Source organism: Pararge aegeria, chromosome 15, assembly GCF_905163445.1.
Source record: "Pararge aegeria chromosome 15, ilParAegt1.1, whole genome shotgun sequence".
Classification (NCBI taxonomy): domain Eukaryota; kingdom Metazoa; phylum Arthropoda; class Insecta; order Lepidoptera; family Nymphalidae; genus Pararge; species Pararge aegeria.
This window is the reverse complement of record NC_053194.1, coordinates 3902614-3922761: the sequence shown is the minus strand read 5'-3', so window position 1 is coordinate 3922761 and position 20148 is coordinate 3902614. Positions and strand designations below refer to the sequence as shown.

At 35.5% G+C, this 20148-nt stretch overlaps 1 protein-coding gene across 1 annotated transcript in view; it reads right to left on the bottom strand.

Moving 5' to 3' along the window:
• LOC120629737 (transferrin) overlaps positions 1–20098 on the bottom strand; it is a 28658-nt gene extending 8560 nt beyond the window's left edge. Inside the window, exons 1-6 of the mRNA XM_039898741.1 lie at positions 19948–20098; positions 19236–19338; positions 13131–13270; positions 8400–8518; positions 5612–5771; positions 545–702 (exon numbers count right to left, since the gene is read on the bottom strand). Of these exons, the coding sequence (XP_039754675.1) occupies positions 545–702; positions 5612–5771; positions 8400–8518; positions 13131–13270; positions 19236–19338; positions 19948–20032 (765 nt within the window). The 5' untranslated portion in view covers positions 20033–20098. The remainder of the gene's footprint in view (positions 1–544; positions 703–5611; positions 5772–8399; positions 8519–13130; positions 13271–19235; positions 19339–19947) is intronic.
• Between the last annotated feature and the right edge of the window lie 50 nt (positions 20099–20148).

The following is a 20148-nucleotide window of genomic DNA, read 5'->3' as shown; positions in this document are numbered from 1 at the left end:
TAAGCGTAAAGTCACACGCTGCCGGCTAGAATAATTCACAGCGCAATTTTAACTAATTCCTCAATCGAAACTATCCATTTTAGCAAAATAAATACGATCGAAACATCGCCAGAAGGTTAGGGAATTGGTGGTCCATAACCTTGGTGCTTCGCGAGATTTTCTTGGAGAATAAGAAGGAGAAATATTTTATTCACCGAAAACATTAAGGAATACAGACAGTTAGAAGTAAAAGACATATTAGGCAAGTAAAGGCGGCCTTATTGTTGCGTACGTGCGTTCGTATTCCGACTTTTAAGGGTTATTTGGTATTGGGCGATCTGTTTTAGTAATAAACAACCATCTCCAAGAAAACTTGTTATTCGTTGAAATATATAACTATACAGTAAATCCATATTATATTAACGTGCACTGAATGGAATAATCAGAAGTGGGATTAATAAAAACCATTTAGGAACTGCTTTCAAAAATGCTGTTAAGGTGGAGATCTCAACAAATTTTAGAAAGCTGTTTAATACACTTATTTCGATGGCTAGCAAATACATACCCCGAAGAACTTGCGGGTGAAGATGACTTTAGTGAAGGCGACCTCTCCACCGTTGTGAGCCAGGCATCTCAAAGCACCCTCGTAACCGCTGTATACGTCAGGATAGTCGCAGATGTCTGGGTGCTCGCACAGGCCGCACAACTGGCTGTATTGTGTCTCTGATAAATTATTGCTCAGTTAAATTAAATGGTTACCACCATCGTTCTCCAGCGACTATTATTAGAATCAGAAAATTTAATTTTTCGTACCATAATTATACTGATCACTAGCTGAGGTATGGATAAAATTTTTAATGCGCCTAGGTAAACCTAATTCCCCGGGTTGTTAAGGAAAGACAACGAGAGGGAGATACCCAAAAAGAGGTATATAATAATTTGCCCCAAAACACAGTTTAGTGTCGTGTAAAGGGTTCCTCACCATGGGTAGACAAATGATACATGAATAAAAGTTTGAAAAACCCCCGATTTTCAATATAGTTTGCATTATTCTACTAGTCAAGCCTTGAAAAAAATTGTCTTGTTTTTTTTTGAAATTTGAAATTTGTCATAGTAAATAAATAAATAAATAAATATACTACGACAATACACATATCGCCATCAAGCCCCAACGTAAGCGTAGCTTGTGTTATGGGTACTAAGATGCCTGATGAATATTTTTATGAATTATATACGTAAATACTTAGAAAATACATATACACACCCAGACACTGACAAACATTCATGCTCATCACACAAACATTTTCCAGTAGTGGGAATCGAACCCACGGCCTTGGGCTCAGAAAGCAGGGTCGCTGCAAACTGCGCCAGTCGGCCGTCAAAAAATAGTTCTATGACAAATTTATACTACTAGTCAAGCCCTTTTATCTGATACCCATATTTAGGGAGTTGTGAAAAAATATGTATTCCGCCATTTTGTGGCGGCGGCCATCTTGGGCCGATTTTCATCAAACATAGCTAACAACACTCCCGACTAATTCACATCCCGAATAATTCAAGCAAGATAACAAAATCAAAATCTGTTCAACCGTTCAGGAAATATGATGCCACAGACATATACACACACACATATTAACACCTACATACACGCCAAACTTATAACACACTGCTGGGCGTTAAAAATGGAAAACACAACTCAAAGACGTGTTATATGAAATCTTTAGGGTGGGCTATGCAACTGATACAGCTCTTATACAGGTTGGCGCTTTTAATGTTTTTTATAGTAAGCATTGAAAAATATTTTACGATTTTCATATAAAAAGTATCTAAAAGACCTTATGTATCTAAGTGCTATAGGTTAGCCCTTGAATGCCATTTCACTTGCTGGCATTATATATGGCAGTTAACTATCTTAATAATCATCATTTAGAGCCTATTCCTATCCCACCCCTAGGTACAGACCCCTTCCTTCATAGAAAGAGGGATGTTAGAAGTTTAGCTATCACGTGGGCGTAGAACAAAATTTTCTTACGTCATATGTGTCTTCGCCAGTTTCTTAACTTTGTGCTGGTACTGTTAATCATGAAAACCCGATACGTAACCTATATAGCTATCCGTTATATTGTATACGAGGGTAGGTATAATTAAAATGCCGGCTCCCCGAACAATTGCCCGCTGTCGCCCGCAGACATTTTTATTACTTTCCAGATTGGGTCGACACGAAAAATGTTTTAAGCTTTTGATATAAAAACGAAAATGCCTTAAGTGCATAATTTCTTCAGCATCATCGTTATTAATTCCCCTGTCCTGGGTATAGACCCTCTTTATTGTGGTACCACCGAATTAAGTACTTACAGAATCCTCATTTAACCATGCAGTGCGTTGCAGTAAACAGTAAAAAAGCCCCGCGCACGTCTCACTTTACAACCGCGTAATGTTGCTAGCTCTCAAACTTTCCCATTTTATGGTAAACGTTTAGAACGTTACGAGTGAAATAATTACTGTTAACTGCTAAATGGTAAAGTCAAAGTCAAAGTCAAAAATATTATTCAAGTAGGCCCATAGGTGGCACTTATGATGCGTACATAAGAATTAATTACACGGTAGTGAGATGATGGCGATAACCACATTCGTAAACTTAAAACTAAAGCTACGAGGGTTCCAAACGCGTCCTGGTCTAAGAAGAAGCCCTGTTGTGGGCTTCTTCTTAACTTAGCCGCGTGTTTTTTTTTTGTTATCACCATCTCGCAATGTCATTTTAAATTATTGGAAGAGCAACCTGGTTAGAGCAATAATTTACACCCAAACTTTTTTATCGATTACGTAGTCCTTTATACTATAATAGGACTTTTCTAGAAGCTTACGTTTAATAATTACGGTATGAAGTGACTAACCGATTGGTCGAGAAACACTACTAAAGTTGAGTGGTTTTTGATGCTTCAATGTGTGTCGGGGTATACGGTTTCTGTATGATCTTAATTCTGAGTACCTACGTACTTAAACTTTTTTGTGTGGTGTGGTGACGGCAGATCTTACCACCCGTCCTCTTCTCACGGGTGTGAACGGGCAGCAGAATCCTCTGTGCTACCACTACCATCTATTGCGATTACTACGATCAATACGTCTGCCCAGCGCAGCGTGCTGATTACGGACAAACCCTCCCTTTAGGAAGTGGCCTTTAGTCCAACAGTGGACTGTTTTAGGCTATTGATGATAATGGATGACAAAATTTTTTTCCCTTCCCATTTCTGATATAATTTCGCCAGTTTCGCTCTATATAAAATAATGGAATGGAAAATTTGTAGATAATTAATGTGTTGCCAGCACCACCTGCTTAACTGGTTCCCAAGTTTTACTTCACTTCGTTCCTCGTACAAACTCTCAGAAGACAAGGTAAAAGTTTTTTTGGTATAAAAGAGACGATAAATCATATATGGTTTTTACTTATTACTGACGGTGTTGTTTATATTTTCACTAGCTGTTGCCCGCGACTTCGTCTGCGTTTGATTTAGTTTTTTGATGTGGCATTAAATTTAGTTGTAGATCAAAGAAAAATTCAAATATTCAGTATCGCTCAGCCTTAAATGAGGAGTTTGCTTCTGTCCTCTATCTCCAACCACAGTTTAGGCAAACTTAAACACATATTATAACCTCTATGGTACAAAAATAATTATTTAAATCGGTTATAATTTGTCGGAGTCATGGTGTAAAATCGTCAAACACTCATCCCCTCTCACAAAGGAACCGAGCTTAATGTCGGGATAAAAAGTATCCTATATTACTGCTAACACTTCCAAGAATATTATGTGTACCAAGTTTCATGAGGATCGGTTAAGTAGTTTTTGCGTGAAAGCGTAACAAACAAACTTACATTGACTTTATAATATTAGTAGGGATGCCATTGATGTTCGGTTAGTGTGGGTTTTCATTTTGCATGTATTTTACCGACCCTAACAGACTTACAAAATAGGAGGAATTAATTTTTTATCTTTGTCAGCTCAGAACTCGGTCATTCATAAACAGATTTGAATTTTTTTTCTTTCTTTCTTCCCATGTTGTCACCATGTTAGGATCTGTTGAAATATTATAGGTAATCCTGGTAAAAATTACTGGTATCCTTGCTACTATATAAAAAGGAATACTAAGTATGTGATTCACACATAGTAACTTTCTAGAATTTACTTGGCATCGACTTAAAAATGTTGGAGAAAACATTTATTTCTTGCTCTTTAGTTGTATAAAAAGGTCGGTTCTTTTTTGTCAGAAAAAATATACATTCCATCATCCGCGTAAAATATCTGTTATTTTGTTTCCTCAGTATTAAAGCAGCCTCTAATACTGACTTTTGCCCGACGTCCCAAATGTGCTGTTAGAAACTTCACTTCAAAAACTTTTAGCCTAAATAAAAAGCTTTTTATTTCTTTAATCAAACACGACCTCTCAATTATGTTAACCGCTCCGGGTTACCTAATTCTACAAATTTTTAGATGACGCAAACTTCCCTGAAAAGCTTCTTTAAAGTTTAAGCTAAGGCCAATCTGAGAAGTACCTAAGTATTTTTGCGATAAGGCCGCCTATTGTACCTATGTGTTCATGTTTAGTGTTTTTTTGTTTATAATTTCATTCTGTTAGGTGTACTAGAAAATGTATTTTTATTTTATTTCATTTCAGTTACCTAAAACCCCAATCACAAGACGTGCTGGCTAGAGCTAAACTTGTAATTGGTCGCAAGTTGGACGCAAATTTGCACGTCATCGATCGCAAGTAGGCTGGTGTCGTCGTTTTGGCCTCGCCTTTAGGTACACTCGAGGGTAGGTACAGTTTCTAATTTTGTGGACATTAAGAAATTCTCATGATAACTGTAAACTTCCGCAGTAAAAGTTCTTCGTATTTTGTAACTCGTTTAAACTTTTCAAAGCTGGATATTAAAAGTTTCTCTTTGAACTCTGCAGGACGATATCATTAAGGCAGTGCTTTCAAGCGTTTACTTAAATTCAATTTTTGTTGTAAGTTGCTATTTTTAATATAAGCTAATGTTTTCCTTTTTAATTTTATGAAGATTAATTTTTGATGTTTCCCTTATTAGTGATTTACGATTCGGTACAATACATTGTCTATTTTATTATTATAGGTAATAGTACAATTTTATTAAACGTTATAATATCTTTGAACACATAAAAATACTCACAACAATTTTTACTGCACAAAGGCACTATTTACCCTAACCGTTTTCTCGTATTGTTTATTTGTGTTTAGTTGCAATAAAGTTTTTCTATCTATATAGCCTATGTAGGGACGAAGTTGGAAAAGCGGTTCTAATAGATACTATTGGTTCCGGTACTCATAACAATGGTAAACGTTTTTTTCACAATTATTTTCTCAGATAAAACTGTGACGTTTTTGTAGCTTTATAGAAATAGATACTAACGATACTTATAGAGAAATAACTGTACAAATTTGTCACAAAAATACGCAGTGTCAACCATAACATCAGCTGTGTTCGCATCGACGCGAGGTCAAATGGTTGAGGATAACCATGGTACCACAAAAAAGATTATCGTCCAAGATAATATAAAAACCTAGTTCAAACATTGTGGTACAAAGCTAGTAATAGGTACATATATGTACTTACTCCAAAATGATGTGGTCTTTGGATCAGGCGACCATTTTCCAACTATGCAGGATTTCTTGAAGAAGGTGGAGAGGGCGCGGAGTTCGTTCTCCTTTGGGGAGATTGTTCTGTCCGTCATTTTGGGGAAGATGGATCGCTTCATCAGCATTGTTAGCGGGATCTGTGCGCAAAATTTATTTGTACGAAGTCGTACGAGTTAGATGTAAAATTAATTGGTAATTTAATGGAGTTAAGAGCCAGCACCATCAACCATCTTTGATCTTAACCAGAGTTTTCCTGTGTGTGAGATAAGATCCAAAGAAGATTTTGTACCTAAAATGAGATCAAGATAATATTATGATCACTAAGAGAGTATAAAAATCAACAATTAACTAGATAAAAAAACAACCAAAGAATCATAATTTCCCAAAAAAAATAATACATTAAATCTTAAGAAGAACATAATATAAATCAATATAGTCTTAAACTGGAATCTGTGATGCGTTCCGAGCGGCCCTGGCCTGAGAAGAAGTTCAAAATCACAATATTCGACAGCTGGAAAAAAAGCCAATGGCTTTGGCTTAAAAGCAAAAATGTCACAGTTTTGTTTAGGAGTACAGAAATTATTTTTTCGTGGTTTTGTATTGGTGATAATGTTGTACAAGAACACAATTTTATCTAGTTGAAAATTTCCAAAATAACATTACAGTTGAGAATATCTATGGAAAACAAAGCAAGAAAAAGAAAAAGACGCGATCGATATATTTCATAAGAACATACAATTTCGCCTTTGTAATAAAATTTCAATGAAAAAGAATGGCAAGTGCGAAAGAAATTTTATTTAATATCACTGTCGTAATGGAATAATATTCAGAAGATGTCCTTTTGTTGGTAAAATTAAATTTATTTGTTACAGGCTTCCACAAGCCATTTTTTTCTTCACAAATTCCTCGCCATTTTTATTAAATTTTCAGAGAAACCAGATCCATTATTTTAACACGAAGGAATACCTCCGTCTACTCTGGTTTATTTAATTTGAGGCTTTCTACAAATTTCATTTTATTACTTATATCTGAGATAACTACACAAAGTAAATAAAGTAAAAACTCTTTCTTAAATAGGAGAAACTATTTCTATGAGAAACATTATTTAATTAAGAGAATAATTATCTTATCTTCATTGTTATTTTATTGCTTGTGACTTAGAGTTCTGTCGAGGGAGAAAGTTACATCTACCGCGAATAAGTATCTACATTTTGTCACCACGCTCTAGGCCATAAAAGTAGTAATATTTAATAACCTATAAATAAGTTACTGTCAACACCCTCAGCGTAATAAATAATAATATCGTATCGCCGGACCAGGTCTCTTTTCTGACAGGAGATTTCTAGGACTGAACACTGCTCAAATTGCACTTCGGGACGATTACTAACTAGACTCGGAAATAAAAAAAAAACCTTACTTTTTTACGACCAAAGATCGATCACCAATCAAGACATCGTAATCTATTATCCTTCACGACACTTTGGGCTTAATCTGTACCCGGCTTAACAATTATGGAACAAATATTTGGTAAATATACAATTCAGTTTGCGTGGGGAAAATAGGTTTCGAAGTTGTAATTGAAATAGTTTTAGGTGAAAGGTTGGGTCGGGACAGACTAGCCGTAAATATAACGAAATTCGATATTCTGGCTGGGTGTTCCATTAAAATTGCGGTAAAGTTTCGACCTTTCTTGAATTACTATTATCGAATACTCGGGGCATTATGGAATAGGGAGAGATTTAATTTTTAAACCAGCAGCACGGCTAGCATGGGCAGGAGACAATTTTCGCCCCGGGGAAGGGATACAAATTTATCTTCTCCCCACTGCTTTATCAAGTCTCAGAGTGGTGCACAAGTGGAAATAATTTCCAAATAATATACGTGTAAACGGGGATAAACTTCTCCTATTCCATGTACCCGTGCTAGCATGTGGACACGTTAATTATATGCCTTGTCAGGGGATATTATCGGGGGCTATAATTTTTGTCTCCTGCCTGTGCTAGCCCTGCTGTTGTTATTATCAAAAGTCTATATACCAGTCCAATGCTAACTGAAGGCCTTTCCCAACGTAAGGGTTTGCCTATAATCACCTCGACGTGCTGGGAACACGAGTTGGTAATCGTAGATGATAGACACAGAAGACGCTGCTGCCCGTTGTCCGTTGTATTCCCATAGTCACATCGTACAACGCCCTCGAGAAGGGCAGAAGTGGTGACAACTGTATGCGGCAGATCCCTCACCGCGCAGCAAGTTTATAATGGGATATTATATTCCGCTTCTTGCCTTCTTAGTTTATTGTCACTAGTGTTTAGCATTTGACACGATTACTGGGCCAAATTGTTATGTATAATATGTAGGTTTTTATGAAAATAAATTTTCAAGGCCACCCTAGAAATTGTCGTTGTAAACCTCTGGTCTGGTTATTATATCATCATGTGATAGTGATGGTAAAAGTCCACCTATTCGCATGGGAACACCATGGATGTTCTCAGATTCAAAGCACTATTCTTGGGTTCTCTCTCTTTTAAGGATTGTGCCTAGCAGTAAAATATTAATAAGTTATTCAGAGAGGGATCCAGGGATCCAAACGTGGGCAAGAGAAGAACATCTTGGCTGAAGAACCTCTACCTGTGGTTGATTAATCAGCTGGTCACTATTTAGAGCGACCTTCATAAGAAGAATTGTTTCTTAGAAGAACAAGGGAAATCAGGGAAATGATATGTAAGTTTCCAGGCTATAATGTAATTACAGGTATTGATACTCACTTTGTAACCGACATTTCTGTTGACGCCGGTGTGGCACGACTTCAAGCCCTTAAGTTGGTCCAGGTTGTTGATGGGAAGATCCTTATGGATGACTATGACAGCTTCATACCGGAATTCCGCTGTAAAAAATATTCGTTTTAACACTATGTATAAGCTAAGTATTTATTTTATAAAGGGTTGTATTTGTGTCACTTCGTGCAGATCTTCGTAAAGGAATAATGTGGTGACCAGATTCGGTTTCTTCACGGTGTCGGTCTTACTGAATCATTAATCACATGGTGCTACGACCATGCGGACAAATCGCTAAGGCGTTGGTGTTTCGGATGGACTGCTGATAATCACTATAAGGGTACAACCCTTCAGAAGCTTCACCTACGGAGTAGGGTGATTTCGAATCATTGGTTGACATAAGGGAACAGATCTCAGGGTTGTTGGAGAAGGGATTAGCACTGTGACTTGCCATGAGACCGGAAGACGTTAGGAGTCAGAGAGCGCTGTCGAGATGCTATGCAGAGGTTTGATCTGTATCTCTAAATTAAAATGTTATTTAGCACCATTTACCTCTAGAGATGCTGATTTAGACATACTTAATAATAATATACTAAATAAATAAACTACGACAATACACACATTGCGATCTAGCCTTAAAGTAAGCGCAGCTTGTGTTATGGGTACTAAGATGTCAGATGAATACTTTTATGAATAAATACATAAATATTTTAATTTGTAACTTTTTTTATATTGCATATTAATATTTAATGTAAGTTTTTTTTTTTTATTTAGTTTAGTTTTTAATTATTCTATTTATGTTATAGTGTAGTGAGAAGTGATGGGTCATAGATACCAAATAAATAAATAAATAATTATAATATACAGATAAACCCACACTGAAAACATTAATGTTTATCACATAATCATTTTCCTGTTGTGGGAATCGAACCCACGGGCTTAGTCTCAGAAAGCAGGGACGCTGTCCAGTGCGCCAATCGGCCTTCGAATTCGCCTACGGCTTTTCCTCGGTTTTTAAGGTAGGTGAAAGTGAATAATCTTCTTCAGTTAATACCGTCGACACGATTGACTTAAATATAGAAAAATATGCTATATTGTTGACAGCTGCCCCGGGCTTTTCCCTCGCCCGACCCGCTTTACTGTCAGTTATGTTAGGACGATAAGTCCTGATTTAGCCATTTTCTCTGATCCAATCTGAAGCTTGTACACATGAATTGTGCGATTAGATATATTTCCTTCTACTCTTGAGACGATTTGTTGTTTCATTTTATAGAGCAATTAGCGGTCCCTCGCAACTACGCCCGGGTATAAGTCATCTTTAAAAGATATACATATGCTGATGTGAACGAGATTTTAGAACTTTTAAATGAGAACAACTTTATCGTACATGATTTTATCGAAACTTTAACCGTTTACTGAATCTCTCAAAAGGGAAAAAAAACCCGATTTTGAAACATTCTTTGGTGCTATGTTCCTATTGGCGTGATTATTTAGCCTATAGCCTTCCCAAATCAAACTAGTAGTTCTGTTAATTTTTTCAGTTAATTTTTCAAATCAGACTAGTAGTTTCTGAGATCACAGCGTTCAAGTAAACAATCGAAGAAACAAAAACTTCAGCTTTATATCTATATATTATATAAAAGGCAAACTTGACTGCCTGATTGACTGACTGACTGATCTATCAACGCACAGCTCTAACCACTTGACGGATCAGGCTGAAATTTTGCACACAGATAGTTATTACAGTGTAGGCATCCGCTAAGAAAGGATTAGGGTTAAATTGTGCGCCGGCGCTCTGAGAGTAGATAAAGCGGGGAGATAATTGTCCCCTGCCTATGCTAGCCGTGCAAGAGACAGAAGAAGAAGAAAACAGTTTGGAGGTACTTTGTCTTCTATTCAGCAACATAAGTTTTAATGTTTTAATATTTCATTAATTTATTTAATCTCGGTTTCTTATATACGGGACCCCAACGTCGCACTCGACTGAATGGTAGATAAAAAGTGTATTGACCGATAAGCAAGAATTCGCTCCAAAAAAGCTACGACACCCACTTTCTCCAATTAAGATGGCGTAATCTGAACGGAATAATGTTGAAAGTTTTTAATGTTATATCTTTGTAAGTACCGATGTATATGTTTTCGTAGGTACTAGGTACAAGTTATGACTTCGGTTAGTATATTGACCGAAGAAAAGTAAACTATTGCATAAAGACATTTTAACAATGACTTGTCATCGATATATTATTGAATTACTAGCTATTGCTCGCGAATTTGGCATGGTGGCATTCAATTTAGTTGTAGTTCTAAAAAAAATTAAAGTATTCAGCATCGCTAAGCCTTAAATGAGGGGTTTGCTGCTGTCCGCTAAAGAGTTCTGTCCTCTATCTCCAACCACATTCATCAGATCTACACAAAGTTTGGGCAAAATTAAACATATATTAAAACCTCCATAGTACAAAAATAAATATTTAGATCGGTTATAATTTGTCGGAGTTATGGTGTCAAACACTTTCATCCCCTCTCCCAAAGGAACCGAGCTTTTAATGTCGGGATGAAAAATATCCTTTGATATATTTATATTTGATATTTGAAAGTTGAAACTTTCGGTTGAAACTGAGGATCGGTTAAGTAGTTTTTGCGTGAAAGCGTAACAAACAAACTTACATTCACATTTATAATATTATAGTTAGTAGGGATAGTTAGTAGGGATGTTAAACCAGTATATATACTCGTTTAACATAATTGTCGATATACACTTAAGCTAGATTATAATTTTTATAAAGTCTCACGCGTGTGTGGAAATTTATGAAAGGAAAAAAATAAGTTTTTGTAAGCTCGTATAAAATACATCAATAATAAATATAGTATTTATTATATACAACTTAATTATCGAGCAAATTATTTACATGAGGGTTAAAGTTTTTTTTGATTGCGATGAAATCCTTCGTTTTATAGAGCTAAAATAAAATCGTATGTATGTCTCGAAAATGCTAACTTCGTTTTCATCACACATCGCACGAGACAATTATAAAACAGACAACCTTTTACTATATAATAAGTTAGTATGGAAGTAACGATAACCTTTGATAACCGTTTTTAAAAATAACTCGAAAGAACAACAACCGAATTATATCAAGCAATGATTTAATTATTTGCAGAAAAACGGTTTTTTTTATTTGCTATATCTACTTGCTAGCTTGTCAACCGTCTTAAACTGCATTTTTTTATTTAACTACTAGTTAGCCTTTGATTGCAATCTCACTTGAATCCTCATGATAAGTTATGATGCAATCTAAGTTGAATGAATGAATGAATACACTTTTATTGTACACCAGAGAAAAAAAGTAGTTACAGAGATATAAAGAGAGTACAATTTGGTGGCCTTATCGCTATATAGCTATATGATCCAGGCAACCAAAGGTATAAAAGGAAGAAAACATAGAAATAAATAATATAAAAATATAAGAATAGATGGTAGCGGATTAACTTGTTAGAGGTATGTCAGTGTCAGTTATATTCCATACCCCTTATCGGTTTCTTCGCGACGTTAAGTCATTGTCAGCAGGCCTAAAAGTCTCCCACAAGCCAGGCCAGAGAAAATTCAGAAATTTTAAATTTCCAAAATGCCCTTGCAGAGTTTCGAAACCGGGACCATAACGCTCACCACTGCCCCAGGTCATCAGTATTATCACTTACCACAAGGTGAGATTAATCCAATTGAATTATAATAAATTGTATACGTTGTTTTGTTATACTTTTTCTTTCTCTGTACTTTTTGTGGTGTGCAATGAAAGTATATTCATTCATTCAATAAAAAACAACACAGTATGCAGCGCAGCTTATGCGTGGAGTGAATTAATTTTAATCTATTAGTCAAACAAGTCCCGGCAAGTTCTCCGTCTCGGCACATGTTATATTCAGCCGTATCTCTAATTCAATACTCCCGTGAATATAAATTCACCAAGTTTCGAGCTTGTTTGGGCAAGTTATGAAACTGGCTGCGGCTACTATGAATGTTAGAACTTTACTAATACAATTAATCTATATCTACCTCCAAGGAAGTCTGGCTCCTTCTATGATTTTGAAATAGCAGAGGAGATTAATAGATCAGCAGAGGAGAAACTTATAAAGATATGGAAAGATAAGAGGATTGCCAAAACCACTAAGGTTCGACGCATGAGGTGCCTTGTCGTTCCAAAATTTTATCCGTTTTTTAAAAAATCCTTGTTTTAGAGATGCGGTGCTGGAGACGCCTTTAAAAGATCTCTCTGAGCGTGCGGAATACGATACCAACAGCTTTTATCGTTTTAAAAGGTAAAGAAAAGACGTTATCCGACGGTGCAGTTTCGGATACTGTTTTTTTCAAATAAACTTGGCATAACCTCGTTTACCCTTCTGAGATTGAATAGATGGTTGAAAAGTGATAAGATCTGCAATTTCTGTATCGTCGCTATGCCACGGTTATTTCTAAGGCTCTTAGGGTCTAGACAGATAGTCTGCATAAGAATTGAAAGCATTTAGTAGCAGGTTTAGTAGGGTTGTAGTTTTGGTAGGGGTCGTAGGGCATTTATCAAAAAGTTCTGACAGACATACTGTCAATTTATAGGGGGATAGGGTGACAGACAGACTATCCGCCTGCATAAGTAGCTACAATTTCCCGTAACTAAAATGTAAGACCAGACTTTTCTTACTTAGATTGAGGCATAGGAATCCGTCACTAACCGTCAGGCTCTTCATCTGTTCTATACTCCTGGAACAGCACGAAGTCTTGGTTGGGTATCTTGGATGCCACGTACATATCCTCAGGGTCTACAGGCACCAGATCTGCCTGCCTCTGCTGCACGAACGTCAGACATTCCACCCTATGGAAAACGTACGTTATCAGGAAATGCAAAGCAGTGTTTTTGTTAACTGGGTTCATTGACTGTTCGTGTTTGATCTCGGACTACTTTCTACTTAGCAAGGCTATTACGACTAATCAAGAGCAGTAATGGCTAAGTTTCTTTGTCACGTGCAATTAACCAGTTAAAGATAGGTTTGATATAAGGGTTCGAACACAATTTGTACAACCTAAACGAATAAAACGTTACGGTATAACGAAACTATCTAGCCTAAACGAATATCAGTTGATTCGAAACCATATTGAAACCCAATCTATTAATATTGGAACAAAGTAATGTACCAACGAATTACGATCGTTGTGTATTATCTACCATAGAGCAGGACTATTAGACACGTTTCCATAAGTAGACAACGCGTTTGATACACAATATGTGGGAATTTCACATCGTTGGGCTTGTGACTGTATGCATTTTCAAGATCTCTCTTACCTTTGCGCATAGACCTATACCCATATGTTTTTGTTTTGTAACCTTGTTTTCTTTATGTGCAACAAAGACTTTATCCAACTATCCTTTATAATCTTTCAGCACTCATAATTAGATGTACATTGCCGATGAAGGTAAAGCTGATCATTTTCAACCTCGAATCAACTAATGTTGTGTCTTACTATATTGCCTAAATTTAATCATGAATATTTATGTATCCAAAATACTCTGTACATTGTATATTTTCTTAGCAAACGTGTTCTGAAAATAACGATATAGTCAAAGTATATAGACTTGTAAAACACCCAAACTCAAGACCCAAACGACTTCAAACAACATCTTAAAATAGATTCGGCATTTGTCGAGGGGTCTTCTATTCAACGGAATTGGCGGTTAAATGTTTTGTTGTGGCTTCTCAAGGACATTTAAATTGGGTCCTACTAACAGTTTATTCCTTAAACTTTAACTGTTAGTTGTGGCCATTTTTATGGGTGATTCAACTTTCCAATTTGTCCAGAACATTATTTTTATATTATTTTCATTCATTGATCGAAAAAATCTTTATCTACTTCACTACAACCGTAACTGCCTGAACCCTTCTCGTTCTGAGAGCAGACTCATTCCCTGTAGTTGGCCGGTAATGGGTCGACGATGATCACACTACTTTCTCTCAGGAAAGACTTACATGATTCAGAGTGAGCATTTTTAGTAGAAAGGATTTTGCAAGTAGTGTTCTAGAAACCGCGAGAAATAGGAAACATTTTGATAGAATAAGAAAATGTATAAAAGATATTTTATCTCTATCTATATATAGAAGTTTGATATATAAATTCCCTCAGTCATCCGACCCACTTAATCTCTCTTGTGATTTCAGAAAGTCATTGTGTGAACATTAGATCTTCGGTACCCTTTGAAATATGTAGGTAAAAGTAGGTATAATGCGTCTTTTAGAAAACAGTTAGCTCCTTTTTGCGGAGCTTTTTTGGCTCCTACCTATTAATTAATCACAGAGACCTGAGCAAAATCGATTTATCTCCAAAAGCGTTCATAAATTCAATCTCCTTGGATAATTGATCTAGAACATTCGGAACCCCTAAGGACAGATCTGACGATAAAGGAAGATTTATTTCCAACCGTGATTGGTAGTTTGGTAGGTTAACGAAAGTAAAATGTATGAGTAGCTGTAGCTTTCAGTATCGCCCTTATTGCTGGGAAAATAAAGGCGATGTCGAAAATTAATGTGCTTTACGTGGTCTTGGGTATTGAGTACTGAAATTCTGAGCACGTAGTTTTGTTGCTAGTGAATACAGATGTTTTGTGAATATTGGATATGTTTTTGGAACTCGTATGTTCATTACCCCGTTAATGTTTTGTTTAAATTTGTAAATCGTATACCTTCTCAATTGGTCTATAATCTTCTATCTAAAGTAAAAGCACAAATTCTTTCTATTCAATTTATTTTCATAAATTTTATGTTCACTATTAAACATAAGTGCATTCAATATAAGGAATATTCCATGAAACAGCTATCACTATCTATATATTCTGAAATATACAATATATAAAACGAATATATAATATGTCTGTAGACAATATTATTGTCTACGAGTTTTAGGCCGTGAAAATTTTAATCAGGATTCAATTTCTCTGTATAGATGTAAACACCCAATAACCGCATTGTGACAGTGTGGAGGATATAATCTCGCTATCTTTCGATAGTAGTACACTTATAGGATTCATCTATAGTATTAATATATAAATTGTCCTCATTTGGGAAAACTTCGATAGTAGGTACGATGTATGATATTGTGATGCCATCTAATTTGGCAACGTGGTGGTTTACAGACACAGTTGCATTACTTATGACCTTGATCATCCAAACATTACGCCAACATGACTGCTAGAGGTAAATAACTTTGAACGGACTTAAGCTGACTCCCTCAGATAATAATAGGTGTATTATCTGAGCTGGTTCCCAATAAATGTCACTTTGACAAATTAAAAAAGCTGACAAGTTGAAAATTGAAGTAGCTTTTTATGTTAAGTCGAACTTGTGTGTTTGCTGCATACACAGTAATTTACTTTCAACGTTCATAAAGAGAGATGCCTCAAAGTTCACCAAAACCAACGGAAAGCAGCTAATGGGTCCAAGTACTTAAATGAACAAGGCTTGTCAAATCCGACACCAACACAATTAGCTGGCTCCCAATAATGTCACTTTGACAAATTGTGTTACCAGACACGACACTCCAGTGTTCGCTGAATAATTTGAGACAGATAGTATAGTATGATACCAAAACTGGTACGAACCAAATTTTTTTTTTTCATAAAAGTGAAATCTATGAAGTAAGACCAATTTAAAGCGAGAAGTCAAACATTACTGAAACCAAATGGCCTTTGCGGTCTTCGGCAAACTTACGTAATAGAAGAAGTAACAAAGAAGAGTCATCACGAATGGATTTTAATAAAACTTTACAGAAATATAGCTTAACCATCAAAATAACACATTTCAAAATAAATTAATCATTTAAGTATTTTGAAATGTGTGAATATTGAAATAAAGAATTATTTTGAAATAAAGCGCTAACATAACAAAATATTCGGTAGGTATCTTGGCGGGCTATAAATAGTTTTTGGCGAAGATAAATTTATGGTAGGATTAAATAAAAAAAAAAAATCTTAATCTCATGGGAAACAGAAATAATCTACGTAGACAAGGTAGCAGCCATCCGCTAGTATTCAATAAAAAAAACAGCCTATAAAAACATATGCATATATGTTGAAACACATGAATTCTTAACTTTCATAACTTTCTAAAATTTCGGAGTCTGTTGATAAGCAAAAAGAGAGACAAAAGCGGACGACTAATTAAAAGATTCTGACGCGGCTTAATGATGAAAATCCTGAAACAGTATTTTACATTATTCATTTTTTAAAGCTGGCTGATTTCTCACGGCGTTAATATAAATATTTTACATTTCGAATAAGTTTTCAGTTTTACAAAATGCTCTTTCATTTTGTAAAAGTGGAAAATTATTCGCGATGAAAATTCCACAGTAAAATGGTAACAGACAATGACTAATGAATTGCAGTGAACCAGGCTTGTCAAATGCGACAGGGAATGCAATTACCGGGACCGCAATGCCATAATGACAAATAGGTACAATTTTTGTTCAGAGCGCTCTCTGAAATTATATATTTTCAAACATTCTTGAAAATTTGAACACTTTAACGCGGGAAAAATTATCTTTTTTCATTGATCCTCATTTATTATGAAAAGTACAGTGTGCTACACTTATTACTTGTATAGTACCTTGGCCACAACTAGGCTTTCATTAAGCTAAGTGTGTATTTTCACGTTTTTCATCAATGCCTCTGTTGATACAATAATGTATGAATGATCGAATATACTATCGTACACCACGAAAAGTACTTGAAACAGAAAAGCAATAACAAAAAAGCATAAGACAATATGGCGCTATGATCTCTTCCAGGCAACTTCTACTGTTTGTTTGTACCGAATAGGCTCCGAAATTACAGGACCGATTATAAACATTTCTTCGCCAAATGAAAGGTAAGCTATCACAAAGTAACATAGGCTATAATTTATTTTGATAAATATTGTAGATCCTTGAGTAAGTAGCAAAACTTTGCCAAAAAAATTCACTACATACTTGGCGTGCCCTGAGAAACTATTGGTGGTACATAAAAAGTAGGTCGTGTAGTACATGATTAAAGTACTCATTATCAACCAAAAAGTCCGGGAAGGAATTTGCAAACGGAACCAAGTTGCAATAGCAGCTTTTGTTTTAGAAAAGTTTATCTCCGATGTAACAAAAGTGGGTTACATTAGTATAACAGTATTACTTCTTATTTAAATAAATAGCTTTATCATCAAGAGTATTTAAAATATTTTTTAATTAATTCCAATCCATTTATAGCAACAACTTATATAATTTAAATAATGATGTCAAACTAAATAAAATCTAAAACGTCTTCGAAACCACCGCAGCCATGCACAGTTCCTAAGATGCTGGCAGCATTGCCCCTTTGGATGGCCAAACTAATTCGTTGGCAAAGGTAACTGCCCGCTCTAGGATCACCGGTAGACTCGATAACCATTATCGATAATTCTTTAAAAAGAGATAAGAAGCTAGCTAGCTTCTTTAAGAATTTAATTTCTGACAGCATGCCAAAATACACATTTATTAATTCCAATTGGACGTTTAAATTCAAGTTATCGGGAATTTGAGGGCTACGCCTAAACAAAACACTTTTTTTTCAAATACACTTAATTGAAAAAAATCCTTTATAAACTACAACTGATTTTAAAAACAAGAACTAAAAAAAATCTAAATTAAATTTTTAATTTTGCGAAATTTTTAACACTAAGGTAACACTTTAACACTTTTCATGGAGGTTTTTTTATCTTAGGTACGAAAAATTGTGGAGCGTGTAAATTTCTTATGAATGCTGTAGGTTTATATGAACGCTTTCTCTAGAAAAGTTGTAGACTTTAAAAAGGTCTGTAAAAAGTTTACGACGACATATTATTATGTCAAGGTTAAAGGCCTTTGCATCGTATTGACTCGACTGCATCTCAACTCAAATTAGAGCATGGAAAAGTGAGCTTTATGTCGCGCGTTATCAAGTAAGTTGTTATAAAAACTGTGTAAATAGTCAACGACGATTGGACCACGAGTAAGCCCACTCGTACACTTCTCGTTAACCACTTGTATGAATATAAAGACTCCCCTTCTTCAAGTTTAAGTGGTACGATTGATAGTAACTGTCTAGCTGAGCTGTGGACAAGTTGACGACGAGTTGTCACTAGTTGACAACTAAGATGGAAGTAGGCTAACCTATTTTGGGTATATTAAACCCCAATTGGTTACTTCCGAAACGGTAACCGCTTGGCAAATCTTGTCTAACCGTAGCGAGTGGGAATGCAAGACCTCAGCACGGCGGGAGACAAAAATTACATCCCCCGATCATATTCCCCCACAAGGGATACAATTAAAGTGTACACCTGCTAAAGCACGGGAACATGGAATTATTTGGATATTATTTCCCAGTGCTCTGAGAGTTGATAATGGTGAGGGAGATGTGGATTGTTATTCTTTCCCTAGGGATATAACTGTCTCCTGCCCATGCTAGCCGTGCAGCGGATGTCCTGTGGTTGAAATGATGAGGTAGAAAAAGGTTTTTGTGTAAAACATCATAGAACATGATCTTCATAATTCAATGTTCACAAATGTTACGTTTACGTTAAAGAAATATAGAACACATATTCTTGTTTTGAAGATCAAATTTGTCTGCACTCATGCCGTTGTGATGGCAGAATGATGGCAAAATCAAAATCGGTACAAAAGAATTTGTGGCTCTAAAGCTAGACTAATAAGGTCCATTTTACTTTGCCTGTTGCCAGGTAGTATTTCGGTACTCGAAATCGTTTTAAACATCGAACGTGCAAATCTTAAAGGTTTATGAGAACTCTTACCTATCTCTGGCTGCGATACATTCCAATATAGCCTTGCTTTTAGTGTCCACTTGAAGCATCTCCTCACATGCACTCAAGTATTGCGATGGGACGCATATTTTGTCTGGAAATCACATTTATTATATAGAATGTATAAGGTCCATTTGTTCATATCTGTGGTTTAGGCTACGTTAAATGTAGTCTCGGAAATGGGAAAAGTTTTTTTTACAAAAACATCTAAAACCAATTAATAATGTACATAATAATTATTACATAAGTAGTTCCACACGATTAAATTTAGAAATGCATTTTTAAAGAACCTAAAATTAAATTTATGATTCAAATTTCGAACACAGCCATCTGTCTTGTACGGATCTCTGAAGGTCACGTCTTCTTTAGTTTTTCATTTTATTTATTCTATTCGTTAATAAGAAAAAAAAACCTTGCAATATTCCTGTTGCGGGAATCGAACCCTAGACCTCGTGGTGGTAACCAAAAAGGCTATTTACTGATGAATGAAGAGAACGAAACACTTTTGTATGCACTATTTTAACCATCTTTAAAAGTTTTAATCCAAACACCATCTTTTAAATTTGAAACTACAATTTCACATGCAAACAAAATTATATCTCAGCGTAGTAACAAAAAAAGGCACGCAAACTTTAGACGTGAAATTATAATTATTCAAAGATAATTAGGTAATACTAATTAAATTAATGATATAAAAACATACATGTTGTTTTGCAGTTGACATTTGCACCGGTCAGAGCTATCAAAACTAAAATATATTTCAAAGTCATGGTCAGACGGGCGACCATGCGCGAATGTAAACACAACTGGACGTTTCTTCAACGAATTCCTTATATAACCACGTGCAATCGTGCGATTGTTTTTTTTTTTAAGTTTTTAAACAAAAGTCGACACTACATTGTGA